General features: G+C 40.3%; 1 protein-coding gene across 1 annotated transcript in view; it reads left to right on the plus strand.

The window, feature by feature from the left end:
- The window catches only part of KCNJ6 (potassium inwardly rectifying channel subfamily J member 6), an 88001-nt gene extending 75547 nt beyond the window's left edge, over window positions 1-12454 (plus strand). Inside the window, exon 2 of the mRNA XM_060009916.2 lies at window positions 12129-12454. Coding sequence (XP_059865899.2) covers window positions 12129-12454 — 326 coding nt within the window. The remainder of the gene's footprint in view (window positions 1-12128) is intronic.
- The last annotated feature ends 4818 nt before the right edge of the window (window positions 12455-17272 follow it).

Raw genomic sequence — 17272 nt, forward strand, 5'->3', positions numbered from 1 at the left:
ATCTTTTGATGCCCAGAATTCGTCAAAATGCCAGACACACAGTAGGTCCTCAATAAATATTATATGATGAATGAATAAATGAATTATTATCACCTGGGCCCTTTTATTCCTTTAGCCATTAACAAATACTTACTGGGCATATTATCAAACACCATTGCCAAACACTATAGCAGGGGACAGAGATAAAGTAGTGGCCAAGACAGAACTCCTGCCCACAGGAACCCCCATCCCCAGACTTGAAAATGTAGGAACAAATATTGACAATTGCAATTTGGTGAGGAAGATTCTGGTAGGGTGAGCACTGGCCACTGAGAAAGCACATGACCTGCCCATAACCCAGTTGCAGTTTAACGAAACCCTCTCTTCTCTATTTTCCCTTAAACCCCTTCCTCCTCACATGCACACACACACCTTCTACTAAAGCAGAATTGTTTTGTTCTTTTGGTTTTGCTTCTCTTTGTTTTGTTTGAACCTAGGATCCCACAAATTTCAGTGAGTTCCTGAGCCCTTGAACCTTTGCAAACTGTTGTATGTTTGTATATTTTAAGAAGAGAGGATCCATGAACTTCATAAGATTCCCAAAAGGGTCCTTGACCAAAAAAAGTTAAGAACCACTGCCTGGAAAATGCAGAATAATGGGGGACAATGAAGAGACGAGTGACTCTTCAAATATCAGGCACCAAAGGGTATTTCAAAATGTTCAAAGAATAGTAAGGCATAAAGTAAACCCTGACATCAACAGGAAGATGAAACATGATGTCTCCAGATCTTTCTCTGAATGGTTTTTATTCCTTTTGAAAAAAATCAACAAGCAACCAAACACTTGATGTAAGGGAGGAAAATGTTATTGATCAATGCTGCTAATTCTACAAGAAAGGTCAGCTTTTATGCTTGACCAAGGGAAGGAATGGCACTAAGAGAATTGCCAGTGATGTCCTCAAACAGAGCCCTAGGTCAAGGCTTTCACCTGTGAAATTTCTTGTAGATCGTTCTCTACTCTGGTCATTATTTTCCCAGCTATGACAGATGAGGAATAAGAGAAGCTAAGTAGCCTATCCAGGCCACACTGTGGCTCTGGGCAGCCCAGATTTAAACCTGGGCCAGTCTGCTTCCAGCTCCCACTGTTCAGCTCCACTGTATCATTGATAAGCCTATGGATTCTATGATAAAAGGAAATGAGCACCTCCAGAGATTTCAAATTGCTTTAGCAGAAGAAAATCATCATACAGCTTCCTGTCCTGAAATATATTCCCTCTGCAGGGTCAAAATGAGAAATAAGAATGTGTGTGCATCTAAGTTTGCTTATTTTACAAAAGGAAACACAGGGTAAAGCAGAAACAAATGAAAATGGCCACATACAGGAGGTGGGCAGAAACAGGATAGAAGAAGAGGTGGGAATGAGACCTTTCTGAATATATCTTTTTATGCTGACTTAATTTTTGAACTATTTAAGTGGTTTAAAATTTCTTTAAAAAAAAAAAAAAGGACCACAAAAGCAAATCCTAAAAAGAAATACAATTAGAAACAAATGAACCTAACTAGATATAAAACAGATAACAAGGCTGCATAGAAAAAAGGATGAATCCAATAACTTTGGAACTCAGTACTTAGATTGCACTACCTCAGTGGGAATCGTCTAAGATTAAAAAGAATTTCAATTTTTAATTTTACCTCATAGGTTTGCGGATGATGGTTTCAAAAGTACACAGAGCACCTGTACTATTAACAAAAGGTTGCTTATTCAGATCATACGAGATAGTTTGCTACTATCTCTTTCCTTCGGTAGAAACTCACAGGACTTACAGAGTAAAAGGAGGAAGTGTTAAGAGAGTCTTTGATTGGTGAGTGTTCTATTATAGAATTTTTGGAAGCAGGGAAGTGTTCTAATTGGCTTTCAAGTGCATTTGGCAGTCGGTGGCTCACTATTTACTGGTGCATACTGGGGCTTTCTTGTAAAGTCACAGGGGCTTTCCTGTTTCAACTAGAAGCATATCTGGTCCTCTGCTGTGAGGTCTGAGTCTTGTACAAACAATTCTTCAGTAGACTTATAGGTGTGATAATTCTAAAGCTGCTTTGTGTGCTCATAGGATAGAGCCAATGATAAGGGTATAGATTTTTGGGAACCCGGAACTGTTGGAGAAGAGAGAAACGAATATAGAATGGGAGAGGTTGAAGAAGAATCCTGCAGTTTATGATTTGATTTGAGGCTATCTCATGATTTCTTTCAAAAAGAATCAAGGTTTTTAGTGTCTCCAAGCAACGTTCTGAATCTGGTAGCCACTGCTCCAGATTGAGTAGAGAATAAGTACATTTGTATGGTAGACAAGGTAAGAATGGACAGGCTTAGGAGAGCTGGTGGGGAACAAATGGTAGATATAATGGGAAAGACAAATGGTGAGCAGGTATTATTTGGCAGTCAAGTTACAACACCCAGTGGCAACATCCCTTGGGCCATGATGATTCATCTACTCTCCATTTTATTTTGTAAATATAAGTATAAGGCACTTACAGGAGTTACAAAGGTCACAATGAACACATGATCCCTGTTTTCAAAAATAGATATAATAGTGTGGCAGTTGAGGACATAGGCTCTAGAGACAGACTCCCTAAATTAGAACCCTAGTTCCACTCTTACTCTTAGTCTGCTAGGGCTGTCATAGCAAAATGCCGCAGACTGGATGGCTTAACCAACAGAAATTATTTTCTCACCATTCTGGAGGCTAGAAGTCCAATAGCAAGGCACCATCAGCACTGGTTTCCAGTAGGGCCTCTCTTCTTGGCTTGTAGAGAGCCACCTTCTGGCTTTGTCCTCATGTGGCACGTGGAAAGAGAGAAAGCTCTCTAGTACCTCTTCCTCTACAAGGACAATGGTCCTACTGGATTAGGTGACTTTGTTTAACCTTAATTCCCTCCCTAAAGTTCCTACTTCCACATACAGTCACATGAGGGGGTTAGGGTTCAATATAGGAATTGTGGAGGCACACAATTCAGTCCATAAAACTGTGTGACCCAGAACATTTACTTAACCTCTCTTTATCTTAGTTTGCTTATATGTTAAGTAGATATCGTAGCATCACCCACCTATGAGGGCTGTTGTAAGGTGTTGTTAGTTGGTTGACACACATAAAGCATTTGGTGCCAGGCATACAATAAACACTTAATAAATAATGTGTATTACTTAATTCAATACTTGATTTATGAATTTATCAGTTACTTTGGTGAGAGTACAATTGGGAGTACACACGTAGAATGCCTTTTTCTAAACATTAAAAAAAATACACTTTTCAATATTTTTTGTGTGTAGCTAAAGGTGAACCTCACTGGCCACCCAAAATTTCAGTAACAGAAGAAGTACAACTGTTTATTGAAGGTATTCTTAACCTGAGCATAAGACAGGGCTTGTTGTTGTTTAAATGATCAGCAGTTGGCTGAGCCTAATGAATTAAAATTACCATTACATTATGGCAGAGATTACTCTATACTGCTTCTTTTTGACACTGGGCTTGGAAAATCACCAAGATCGTTCTCCCTCACAAAGACTTATAAACATTAGTGCAGAACACTTTATTACTGCACTAATTCAGTGCAGTTTTTATTGAGAATGAGAACAAAGAGTAAAGGAAAACATTACATCATGTAGCCTGGTATTTGAAATAAAAAGAAAATGCCTGCAGTCAATTCTTTGTTTCTGAATATTGGCAATATAGGTTAATTTTACAGAATTCCAAAGTGGTGAGGGTGGTTTATTCCATCTTATTTTATTGGAATCACATTCTCCAGGCAATTTTGATGCATTTTCTATCTACTGAGCGCATACTTCCAGCTTTATCCAGAGGGCTCTCTCTTGAGGATGGCTTTCATCATATTGGTATTCTGCACAAAACATCTCCAGTCATCATTTGTCACCGCGAATCTAAAAATAAGGCTTTGCCTGTTAAATCTCCATCTTGCAGGGTCTGACCTGTGTTTGCTCAGTGCCTGTTAGATCCCTCAACTGGGCCTCAGTCTGGCTTCCCGGCTTCCTGGGCTTTTTGTTCACCACCAATGACAAGCAGTCCCTCCTTCACCACTCCTTATTCTAACGTCCTCTTACTCAAGGAATGAAACACCACCAAAAAGATGGGCTATTTCTATTCACTTTCAAGTGAGTTAAACTCTTGGAAGATTAACCAGAGAAGCTCTCAGTGGAGAAATTATGAAGTGCAATAATTCTTTTTAAGACACACACACACACACACACACACACACACACACACATATACACACACACATGCGCGCGTGCCTTTGGGCTTTGGGGAAATAACTTAGACCAGACAACGCTGCTATGGAAATCAAGCAGGCTCCTCAAACACAAAGTCAAAGGCATGACTGACCCACGAACACACCAACAGGCCATTCCTCCTCTAACCCCACTGGCCTCAATGCTGTCTTGCAATGTCAGTGTCCACCTGTTTCTTTCGAGATTGTGAGGCCAGATTCCCCAGGGATGTGACATGAGTGGTCTCCACACCTCAGTTTCCTCATTTGTAGAACAGGGATAGAATCATAGCACATGCTCATGGGGTTGTTGTAAGGATTAAATGAAATAGACAAGGTAAAGGGCTTAGGGAATCCCCAGCTCACAGTAACTACTTGGGAATATTCCATGAAGATGACAGTGACGTGATAATGAGGAATGAGAAGAAACGGGGACTATCATTTATAGCACAGGTCCCACATGTCACGTCCTCCTCCCCGATTTTGTCTTGCCCACCTCTAAGCTGACTCTCAGTTGTGGAATTTCCTGTGGTTATTTGCACAGAAAGCAGTCAAGGAGGCTAAGTAGACAGCATCCTACTCTACAGAGACCCAGTTTCTGACTCACCATCAAGGAAATAAAAATGCATGAAAAACTAGTTGAAGGGTGAGAAACACAATCATGTATTTCTGTTTAACCCCACTAGCTGGGTCACGGAGCCAAGGAGACCATGGATGGAGTTTACGCCCCAGATGCACTGAGCCTCCCTCCTTCCCCTGCCCCCACCATACATTCCGAAGACCCCAGGCACCCAGTTGGATGTCAGTTATCGTGAACCCTTGGTCATTAGGGCACGCAGGCAACGGTCCTCATTTCTGGAAGTCCCAGTCAGAATTCCTGATTCTGAGCTTCTACAGGAATGAGAAGACGGACTGTAAGCTCCCTGAGGCTGGGAACTCATTACCTAGCACATGGATTTCATTTAATAAACATGACCCGAATAAATGAGTGGTTAACAGTTCTTATCACAGGGTAACTTTAAGAAAAGACATTATAGCTATTTTGAGCCAACAGATGTTTGGAAACATTTAAATGATGGTACAAAGCAGAATTATATAGAATAGATTATGTCACAATTCTTTTTTATTGTTTCCAATTCTTTACATAAAAATATAAGTTTGTATAAACAACAAGGACCTACTGCATAGCACAGGGAACTATATTCAATATCTTGTAATAAACCATAATGGAAAAGAATCTGAAAAAGAATATATATATATATATATATATATATATATGTATAACTGAACCACTTTGCTGTATACCTGAAACATTGTAAATAACTATACTTCAATAAAAAAAAAGAAGAAAAAACAGTTCTGAAAACACAGAACAAGAGGAGCCTTTGCACAAAAGATAAGCAGGCTAATACTGCAACAACAAATGGAATTAGCAAGCTTTTAAAGTATAGCACTTGGTAAGTACAAAATAATGCATGTCACGTATTACATTCCAGGGTATAAGAAAACACTTCCAATTTGACTGTTCGATTTAAGAGCTAGAACATTACTGCTATATCTCCTTCTGTATTCCTTCTCCACCCTACTTATTTTTATCATTCTCTTAATTTCTTTAAAAAAATAATTTTGAATGTGCCCCTGAATGATATATTACTTATGCTTACTTTTAGCTTTGTACAAATGGTATCATTTTTATATTCTATACAACTTGCTTTTTCACTCAATATTATGTTTTCTAATTTATTCATTTATACACTGATGTTTATTACCTATTTCCCATGGATTCATCCTGTTGTTCTTTTACTAATTTCTTAAGTTGGATATTCTGCACAGACTTTCTTCTTTTCTAATATAAGCATTTAGGTCTATACATGTTTCTTACTCTCCATGTATCCCACAATCTTGACATTCTACATTTCAGTATCATTCATTTCTAAGTATTATTGAACTCCCATTAGAGTTTCTTCATTGAAGTCGTTTCAAAGTATGATTATATGTTATGAAACACATAGTAGTTTCTTTTCATTCATCGTTTCTTTTTATTCATGGTTTGCATCGATTCATACACAGAATTAGGGGATACTCTTCTTCAGTTTTGTCCTCTGTGAGATTCCCCATCCTTTTCAGCTCCCAGACCCCCTCTTCTCTGTCTATGAAGACAGGATTTCTCTCCACGTGTTGGCCACCCATAATGCTGCCCGGTTTCACAGGCTCAGAGTTCATTCTCAGAGTAAGGCAGTGAGAAGAGAGGAAAACGCAGCCACAAACTCTTTGTTCCACAGAGACCTCTTTTCCCAGTCCTCTGGCCAGAAGGATTTTCTCACAGCTCTGGACTACGCAGCACTGAGAGCTGGGTGCAGAGATACAAAATTAATGAGAGCTCCCCACCCCCATTCTCCAGCCCAGAGGGGACCTTGTCCTGGTCCTTTGGCCAGAAAGACAGGGTTTCTCTCTGAGATTTTGTTGCAGCACCACAGCCCAGTTCTGCATAGGGACCACTCTCAGGTTAAAGCCAGATGATAAAAGAGAGGAAAAAAAAAACAAGAAATTTACCCCCAAACAAGTCATTCTTCAAGTTTTGGTACCCCTCCCCAATCTTCCCACTAGTGGTAACTTTTCAGAGTCTGCAGGTTGTTGCATTTTGTGTTTTGTCTAGAAGTCTTCATTGTAAGCAACGGGAGACAAAGGCTGCACTGACTCCATCTTCACCAAGCCCAGAAGTTCCATCCCTTACTTGTTATTGAACTTATTTTTGATTAAAATTCGGGAGTTTGTAACTTTCCAGTGTCTAGCTTGTATTTTAGCTGAGGGTCATTCCTAGGTAATCTGACATGACGCAGAAACAGAAATCTCCCACTTTCTTTTCTAAGAACCACAAGCCATCTTTTAATTTAATAATACATGTCAGACATTTCCAGTCAACATTTCTCTATAGTTCCTTAGGTCCATTCTCTTCACTTAACAACAGGTATTTTGGGGGGAACCTCCAATGTTGAAGCACTATGTAAATGCTAGGAATATGGAAATAAAGAAGATAAACGAACTTTGAGGCATCCACAGTCCAACAAGGAAACCAGACACTTAGCATGAGCTGCAAAGGTTGTGAGAAGGCTGTGATGGGGTGTCACTGAAATGTCCTGATAGCCGTGGGCTCCTAGTTCCAACTCAAGTGGGGTCGGTCACAGAGGGCTTTAGAAAGGAGATAATAAATCAGCTCTTGAAAGATGAACAGGAGTCCACTGGGGGAAGGGCATTCAAGATAAAGCAAATAGCACACATACAGTCATAAAAATATAAATGCAAATGGCAAGACAGCCAGCATGCTCAGAGTAAAGGCTGTGATCTGAACTTGGAGATCAGATTTTTCAGGTTTTATTCATCTCTACAAAAGGAGCTTCTCTTTTTCCAGAGATTACTTCACTCACTTCAAAAACCTACCTCAGTGGCTTCCTTGGTGATGCAGTGGTTAAGAATCCACCTGCCAGTGCAGGGGACACGGGTTCGAGCCCTGGTCCGGGAAAATCCCACATACCATGGAGCAGCTAAGCCCCTGCGCCACAGCTACTGAGCCTGCACTCTAGAGCCCGCGAGCCACAGCTTCTGAAGCTCATGTGCCTAAGAGCTCGTGCTTCACAGTAAGAGAAGCCACTGCAATGAGAAGCACACGCACCGCAACAAAGAGTAACCCCCGCTCGCCGCAACAAGAGAAGACATGCGCACAGCAACAAAGACCCAGCGCAGCCAAAAATTAATTAATTAATTAATTTAAAAATAAAAAACCTACCTCAGGACACCGTAATGATCTTTCTGATATGAAAAACAAACACAACTTGCATACACACTGATTGAATCTTTTTTTTTTTCTGATGACCAGGCGGTCTCCTTTTACTTTATATTTCTGTACATACATAGACAGGTAGTATCTAAACTTTTATGTGCGTGGTAAACATACATGTGTCATTCCTGTTTTCCATTATTAGTGTTGTGGATATTTTCATGTTTTTCATTTTTAATCTTTTTTATTAAGCAAAGAAAATTCTGCATCCTCAGCTCACACTCATTTCAAAGCCTGAAACACAATCCGTGAAAAATTGGTCTCAGAGTCACGGTCACACTTCAGTGAGTTAAGTGACATCGAAAATCACAAGGGCTCCACTGTCACACACTGATGTAATTTTGGTGGCTGCATCTTAGTTGGTTTTATTTTGTTACTTTTTCAACATCGGTAAAAATTACAATTTTTCTAAGAATGGACTGGGACCAATGTCAACATGTAAGACAGGAATCTTTCTGAAGAAAATGGAAATTATCAGCTTACACTAGAAATACTTTTCGATATTGTTAGACAAATATATTAATATTCTTTTCATCTCTTTTCAAATGAATCAGGACACCAAAGGTGAATAAAAATTGGGAAAGCATCCACAAACATTTGTTTAAATCTCTCTTATTCATTTTTGATTACATAAATTAATCCTATTAAAATGGTACTATGAAAAGGTATTTTACTATCCCTGTGGAATTCAATAAGCACATTCATTTGCTAGGGCTGCCATAACAAAGTACCACAGACTTGGGCGGCTTAAACAGGAATTTATTGTCTCCTAATTCTGGAGGCTGGAAGTTCAAGATCAAGGTGTTGGCAGGGTTGGTTGCTCTCTCGCCGGCTTACAGATGGAGATGACCATCTTCTCCCTATGTCCTCACACGGTATTTCCTCTACACATGTCTGTGTAACTTATCTCCTCTTCTTATAACAACACCAGTCATATTGAATTAGGACCCCCTCCCAATGACCTCATTTTAACTTAATTACCTCTTTAAAGACCCTCTCTCAAACAAGTCACAGTCTGAGGTACTGGGGGTTAGAACAACATAGGAATTTGGGCTGGGGGAGAGTACAAAGTTTAACCACTGTTTGTTTTTGACAAACAGCCCAAGGGAACAAGTTATTTGCATTGGGCAAACTCTGTCCCAAGTCACAAAGAGACAAGCCTTGTAAATGGGATTTTCTAGGGAACTGCTAGAAACTTCAACTGATGACAATTCTGAGCATGAGGCTTTGAAAGAGCTCCAATCCTGTTCTGACCCCTCCAGCAGTTGCTAGACTGCTCTTTTGCACCATGATTGCAGGCTGTTGATTTTTAAGGCTAACGTAAAGCTGAGCAGGGGGAAAATTTAAATTTCCCAAAGCTCAGGGTTCTTACTGCAATTCAGCCATTTTTCTTGAGCAAACACTCCTGGAGTTCATTTACAGAGTTCTAAAAGAGTTTGCTTTGTCCGTTTCTGCCAGCGTTCTCATTGCTTTCATGGAGGAGAGGGTTTTCAGAGGTCCTTTCTCCAGCAGTCCCAATGACAACCTCTTGGCTTCATCCTGTGTTGTTTCTTCATACCTGTGTCCCAAGTTTCTAATTCTCTCTTCAGTCAATTCCAATTGGATGTTAAACCTCCATATAGATTTTAATTTTAATAATTGTATTTTTAATTTCTAGTTCCATTTGGCCATTTACATAGCCAGAAATCAAAATCTAGGTGAATTTTATTTTATATGCCTGTCTCTGTTTTCTAGTCATGTCACAATAAACATATGCTTCCTCAATGGGAAGAAAAATTTGAAAGTCATTTTATCACCTTTTCTTTTTGACTTCCTGTTTGTGCCTCACTCTGAGCCCACAGAACCCTGTCATCACCTGTCTTCCCCCATCACTCCCAAACACAGATAAAGAGTTGGTAGATAAAGAGAAACGTTGAGAAATAAAAGCAAGATGCTGTTGTTCTTTGCTTTGCAATGCCCAGTAACCCTGCCCTACTTGTTTCAGAGGCATGGGGGTGGGCAGACCAAATAATTGGGTAATCAGGGAAACATTGAAGAAGGGTAGCATTCAGTTTTGAGGTTCAGAGGAAGAGCAGAATGTGAATGAGGGCTGTATGGGCTCAGACTCTGCCAGCTGCAGTGGGTCAGTCACTTCAGTCCCTGGGCCCCAACATTCTTCTTCTAGCCACGAGGAACAGGTGCACTGCTGTGGGAATATTTTGTAGATCTGAAAAACCTACTGTGTAAAACCTTCTGTGTAAAACCTACATGTGCCCTCTTCTCCTTACCACACCTGCATTCAGCATAAAGCAATTGCCTAATATATATTATAGGCTGTCCTAGGAATAATATATTGACTGACTGGCTGGCTGCTTCCCTGGATGAATGAATACAGGGCTGCAGTAGGACTATGGTGAGTCCTACGTGGTTTTACCTTTGCAGGCCCTTTATTCCATTTAAAAATTTTCTAATTATATTTTTATATAATTATATAATATAATAAGTATATAATCTACCTTATGTAATATGTAATATACTTTACGATGGGCCCCTAAAAGCACTGTGGGCCCTTGCTACTGGACCTACTGAGCTAATGGAAAATCAGCCCTGAAGGAATGGCTGAATGAACGCTTCCATTTCCTGAGAAGTTTCATAAGAGAATTCTTCGACCTCAGAAAAAAAATGCACCAATGGCTTCCCCGTATTTTACACCAAGCCTGTTGCCTAGTTTCCTTTTCTAAGGAGGTGGGTGGGATTTCCCTGGTTCTGCCTTTTCACATTTAAAAGGAAGCTATCCCCGGCTCCTGGGCTGCCAGTAGCTCACATGGCATTTTTGTGCAAATTAGAAAAAGTCTTCTTGTCTATAAGCAGGAAGGGCGGGTGAGATGGGGGGCGACTTTAAAGTATTATATTATCACACGATCTGAACAACCATCTCCACTGGTCCTGGGGAAAGTACACATTCAGATCAGCATCCCTTCCAACCTCATCTGGGTGACCACAGTAGCTGCCTCTGTGTCACGGCAATGGGAGGGTACCACAAATCCGTGGCCTCCAGCTGAAAGGCAGCATAAGTTTAGTTTAAAATGTCAAATTTCATTCTAAGTCTGTGGCCAAAACCAAGACTTAAATCCCAGCAGGGCTCAGGCAAAACCTCTAAAAGCAGTGTGAGACAAAAGTCATGACCTCAGATGATCCTGGAGTAAAAAGTGGACAAGGCACAACCACATGAGTGTGCACCTGTGTGCATGTGCACACATGCTTTCCTGTGTGTGTGCCTGACCTTGCAGGCAAGTGCCTGCAAGTGCCTGGTGTGAGCCAGAACTTTCACGTTGCTCCCTGGGATTCCATGCGGAAGCCTGGTATCTGCACCACATGCCCTCCTGCATGGTAGCACATGTCTACAACAAGAAAGACATCTCCTTGTAGTTGTGACACTGTTACCAAGTCCAAACTTGTACTGCTCACCTCACGGCAGGCCAATAAATCAAGAGACGAGTCGTTGAGGCAAGAAATAGCAACTTTATTCGAAAGCCAGCAGACTGAGAAGATGGTGGACTCGCGTCCCAAAGAACCATCTTACCTGAGTTAGAATTCAGACTTCTTTTATACTAAAAGAGGAGGGGGTGTGGCTGGTTGTTGCAGACTTCTTGGGGTCAGAATCCTTTGTTCTTGCAGCTGTCCATGTAGGTCAGGTCATAATGCCCCTGTAAACCTCCAACAAGACAAATGTTATCCTCTGTTCTGCAACTTTTTACCTCTATATGAATGGGAAAGTGTTATACCTTTAAAGGTCAGAGTTTTGAGAATGGGATATCCTGTATATTTCAGGCTATAGGCAACATTCTTAACTTGTAGCAAAAGCAATTGAATACAATGTTAAAGTAAAAGAAGCAGATTTAATATGGAGTCAGATTCTGTTCTTCCCTATTATAGCAGCCTATGTGGGTCACAGTCTCAACATCACATGCAGCAGTCCTGCCTGTCTCCCTGAGTCCCCTGGGCGATACAAAGCCCACAGACACACACACTAAAGCCTCTGTTCTCCTCTCTGCAGGGATGACATGCCAAGCTCGAAGCTCCTACATCACTAGTGAGATCCTCTGGGGGTACCGGTTCACCCCTGTTCTGACGCTGGAGGACGGGTTCTACGAAGTCGACTACAACAGCTTCCACGAGACCTACGAGACCAGCACCCCATCTCTCAGTGCCAAAGAGCTGGCCGAGTTAGCCAGCAGGGCTGAGCTGCCCCTGAGCTGGTCCGTCTCCAGCAAACTCAACCAACACGCAGAACTGGAGACTGAGGAGGAAGAAAAGAACCCTGAGGAGCAGACGGAGAGGAATGGTGATGTGGCAAATCTAGAGAACGAATCCAAAGTTTAGTCCCCTGGCTGGGCCACCCCTTCTCCTCTCCGCCCACAACCTTCCCTTGTCTCTCATTCTCTTTCTTTTCTGTCTCTCTTACTTTGTTCTTTCCTTATATTGAAGTTTGGCATTACCAGAAAACAAATCTTCAAGGTGTAAAATATCTACCTGCCCTCTCAATTATTCAGATCGACAAGGCAGATTCAGATTGGGTTAAGGTGTCATGTGCCCTCATTTGTGACCCAAGCCTGGTCTCCTCCCTGAATACGACACATCCAAGTCCTGGAGATTTCTGCTACTTACCTGCATGTGTTGTACAATACCAGATCACTCAAAAGAGTGCATCAAAGAGTCTACCTGGGATATGATGAGGAAGGTCTCTGGTGCCTATTCATTCATGCAGTGAGACATAGAGTTGAGCCCTCAGTTTTATACATCTCAATAAATTTCATCTACAGGGCGAGGTGCTTGCCCTCTGCGGGCATTGCATTTATAGGACCCAGGTGAGGTAATGACAAAATACTGTACATATATATGCCTTATGTAATTATTTTCTTTTGCAGTTAGTAATAAAACCCAGCATGTACAAAAGTACTGTAGAACAAAACTTCTAAATAATGTACATAGATGTAAAATTAATGTAGGTTTAGATATATAACTTTAGAAATAAGATTAAAAGAAAAAAAAAGGATTCCCAAAGTACAGTAGGCATTTCTGTTCTGATGTCCTGTTTTCTGGATTTCTTTGGTCCCATTGACCGCTGGCCCTTTAGTGCATGGCCTTTGCTCTGTGTCCCAGACTGGCAGCCGTTTGGGTACCTCACTGTTCCCTTTAATTGAATCTAATAAGCCATAGGTCTGGGAGAAGTTTGGAGGTTCAGTAGATGGCAAAACACACCACCAGTATGCTGATATACTGTGAAATGTTTACAAAACTGAGGTCTCTTTTTTAAGTAACAAGACCTCACTGACTAGCCTGGGGCAGAATTTCAGGAGGAGGACATGCTCTGGCATGTCACCAATGATGTGTGTTTTTTGGTTTTGTTTTGTTTTTGTTTTCTGCCATACCTCGTAGCTTATAGGATCTTAGTTCCCTGACCAGGGATCAAACCTAAGGCCCCAGCAGTGAGAGTGCCAACTCCTAACCACTGGACCACTAGGGAATTCCCACCAATGACGGGAATTATGTGTTTATGCTTTTCAAGTTAGCTCTCACCCTCTGTAGTACCACAGTTTGAGAAACTTTTTTTCTACAAAACCATTGACTCTCCAACTATTTTCACTCTATAATCACAGTTAAAAAATGAGACATGTTAAATTAGTAAAAGGTGGTTTGGGTCTAAAGTCATGAAATTCATAATGGCATGTAATGGGCGAAGTATATTTTAGTCACTGATCTCACACACCTTGACTCCATCTGGCACTCTTCCTATACCTGGGGGGCTTATCCATCAGCATTCCTTGCATTGGTATTTATTATTATTATTATTATTAGTTTATTATTATGAAATTTCCAGAGTTCAATATTTAAAGATTAGATCAACAATCTTGGTGACTGTCTAAGAAATATTTCTAGAGTATGCCACAGGTTAGAAATCAAATCCAAAGTGTCTCCCAATCAAAGAAAACAAAAAACTACAGCCTTAATTCATTTTAATCTGCAAAGATAAAAAGAAGGAAAGAAGAAAGAAAGGAAGGAAGGAGAGGAGAGGAGGAGGGAAGGAAGGAATAGTATTTTGTACTGAAAATCTAATTTTCAAAATGAAAAAATTTTCAAATGAAAAAATAAGAAAAGGAAGAGAATCTTAGACAAAACCTCAAGGGCAGGTGGAGATTTTGCACTGAAACAGATCTTTCACATTAAGTTGGCATTTATAAACTGTTTGTTCCCTAACATAATCATCCATCATAAATATTCATTGACTGGATCCAAGTTCATTTTCAACTTCTACAGCTGTGCTTAGTTTGAGGCTTTGCACCATGGAGGTCAAAGAGCTCAAACTAGCTGTCCCTCCCTGCTGCCCTTGCCTTCCCTGACCAGATATCACAGGCCTTCACACTGTAGTTTGGGGACCTTGTCTACTAAAAAGCATGTCCCAGAGATAAGGAAAGTAACTCCTCAATTTGACATGGGGGTTGGGTCTCTCTTCTCCCACTTCTGACACCTTGTATCAAGACAACTGCTTCTTGGTACTGACGGTATGGAAAACAAAACTGTTGGCCATAACTCTTTCCTTTTGCCAACATTTCACTTTTCGCATTGAATATTTGTTGAATCATTTATTCATTCCACATACTCCAAAGAGGAGGTTGTAGTTGAGGAGGAGGAGGGAGCCCCATACACTTCTTGCCAGGCTGTGGGGAGGTACTGTGGCCTTACCTCAGTGTAGCCTTAGGAAGGGCCCTCTTGCCTTGGGGGCGCTATCCCTGCAGCATCACCAGAGTTGCAGGGCCAGGCATGGTAGCACAAAGCAAGATCAGCTGGGGTTGCAAAAAGTCTGCTAATTTAGCTCCTAAAGACTCAATGGGCCTTTCTAAGTCCATTACTAAGGCTTAAAGGACAACATAGACCCTGTTGTCTGGTTGGAAGAGCAGTTGGGGGCCCTTGAGCACAACTGAATGAAGAGCCTTGACAACCCTTTGGTCAGACACACACGTCAGTTCTGTATCTGTGACAGGGCACCCAGGTATGAGGTCTTTCCCTATTTCTCACTGTCTTTGGTGTCAATGTGGTTGGAGATGGAACATGAACCAAATCTCATTTTTGTAATGTGAGCCTCTGAATCTTTAAATGAGGATGCTCCAGAAGAACCTTTTATTAGAATGTCCTATCAAACATGTCTATTTTTCTACAATTATTGATAACACAGTTTAACAGTGTATTTTGTGTCAACTGTTAAAATTTGGAACTGAAAAAAGCTCATTAAGACTGAATTTTCTAAGTAGCAAGTATTGAATGGTGTTTTTCATTAACAGTTCAGCAAAGATGACCCTATAATTTCTACCCATTCTCTTCCACCATATCCAGGCTCCAATCACTCAGTCACTTTGTTAGCAAATCCAGAGCTATGGAAATAAATAAGCCTATTTTAATGCACCAGTACTCATAATGAATGAGGATCACACTCAACTTGATATTTTGGTCTGTTTGATGATGTATTTGAGTCCCTTTCCCATAAAAGTATGGCAGTATCCATTAGCCAGATAAGAACTTTGGGCTAAAGGGTTACAGTTTGCCACAATTGACTCCAGTTTGGAGGAAAGGGCAGACTCAGCTGGGAGCATGACCTCCCCAAGGGCTGACAAGACCCTCAGATTGTCATTTCCACCCACCTCAACATGCTTTCCAACTGGAAGAGCACCTATTTATTTATGTCAGCTTTATGTAACTGATAAAATTGTTTATGTCCTTGGATGTCCCATGCGCAAACTATACTCTTTTGGATTAACACCTTTGCAATCACTGTAATGTCAGGTCATTACTTTTCCATCCCTTCGAAATATGGCCTTTTAGCTTGGTTGGTCCAATACATAGACACTCTATGTCCAGGAGAAGGAAACCTCTCTTTCCCCACTCCCTTCCTCCATCTGTCCCTCTCTTTTTCTCTTTCCCTAGTTCTCCAGTTCCAGTTCCATTGATTTAGTTCAATATCTTATGTTCCCTAACAGAAATCCAGCTACTGTTTCTAAAAAGGTCAATCTATTTCTTAAGCACAATTTTCTCTTGCTGGTTTAACCAAACTAGGGCTCTGAAATGTCTGTTTTTCATTATACTCTAATTTAAAAATTATTTATGACTTCATTTAAAAGCCTAAGTTTTGAAGTCTCCAAGCAACATTCTTATGTTTTCCCTTCCTACATTTTCTTACATTTCAGGTTTCTTACTTTTTCCCCTTTGTTTTTTTATTTAGATTGAAGCCAGTATCTTTGGGATGTTCAGAAACTGTTTATAAATATGGGAGCTGGTGGACAGAGAAAGAGACTCTAAAAATTCCATTAGAAAACTACTTTAACTCAGCAAAATAATGTGAAATCATTTGCTTAGCTAAGTGATACAAGATCTAAAATTATATATATATATATATATATATATATATATATATATATATATATATATATATATATTCATAGTCATTTCCAAAACAGCTTGCCAAGGGTCTGACTACTTTACAGTCTTTCTTTCCTTGACTTGGGTGATACTCTATGTGATTCAGAAGAGTCATAAGGGTAGTTGAAGATTAAATGTCCTACATAGATGGTAAACATTATCTTCTATGGTTTCATTTCAATGGATGGCTATAAAGTCAAAAAACATAGGCAACATATACATAATAGATGATTCATTGATATTGCATTACAATATAATCAACTAATAATACCTTGTTTCTAGACTCTATGGCCACCCCGCATTTAAGAAAATGTTATCCTTTAATTTAAAATTGAGTAAAGCATACCTCTTCCTAATATCTCTGCCCTCAACGTCTTGGAGAGCTTTTGATGTAAAATGTCATCTAGCAGTCCAAGCTCTGTCAGGCTACTATTTGATTTTGACAAAGCACAGTATGTACAATAATAACCAAACAATATTACACCCTACGTTGTGTGGTGTCTTGGAGCATTCAGAGTACTTGCACAAGTTTTCTCATTTAATTCTAATCCACCATCAGAGCTTGAGTATTATAATTTACGTTTTATAGACGGAAAACTAGGGTTTGGGCAAACTGAGTAACTTCCCCAAGGCTACAAGGCAAGTCAATCACAGATCCTGGTCTCAAATCCAGGTACTGAGGCTAAAACCATGGGCTCTTTTTACTACAAAAAGAGTCAGCAAACCAAA

This window comes from Delphinus delphis, chromosome 4 (genome assembly GCF_949987515.2).
Source record: "Delphinus delphis chromosome 4, mDelDel1.2, whole genome shotgun sequence".
In the NCBI taxonomy this organism is placed as follows: Eukaryota; Metazoa; Chordata; class Mammalia; order Artiodactyla; family Delphinidae; genus Delphinus; species Delphinus delphis.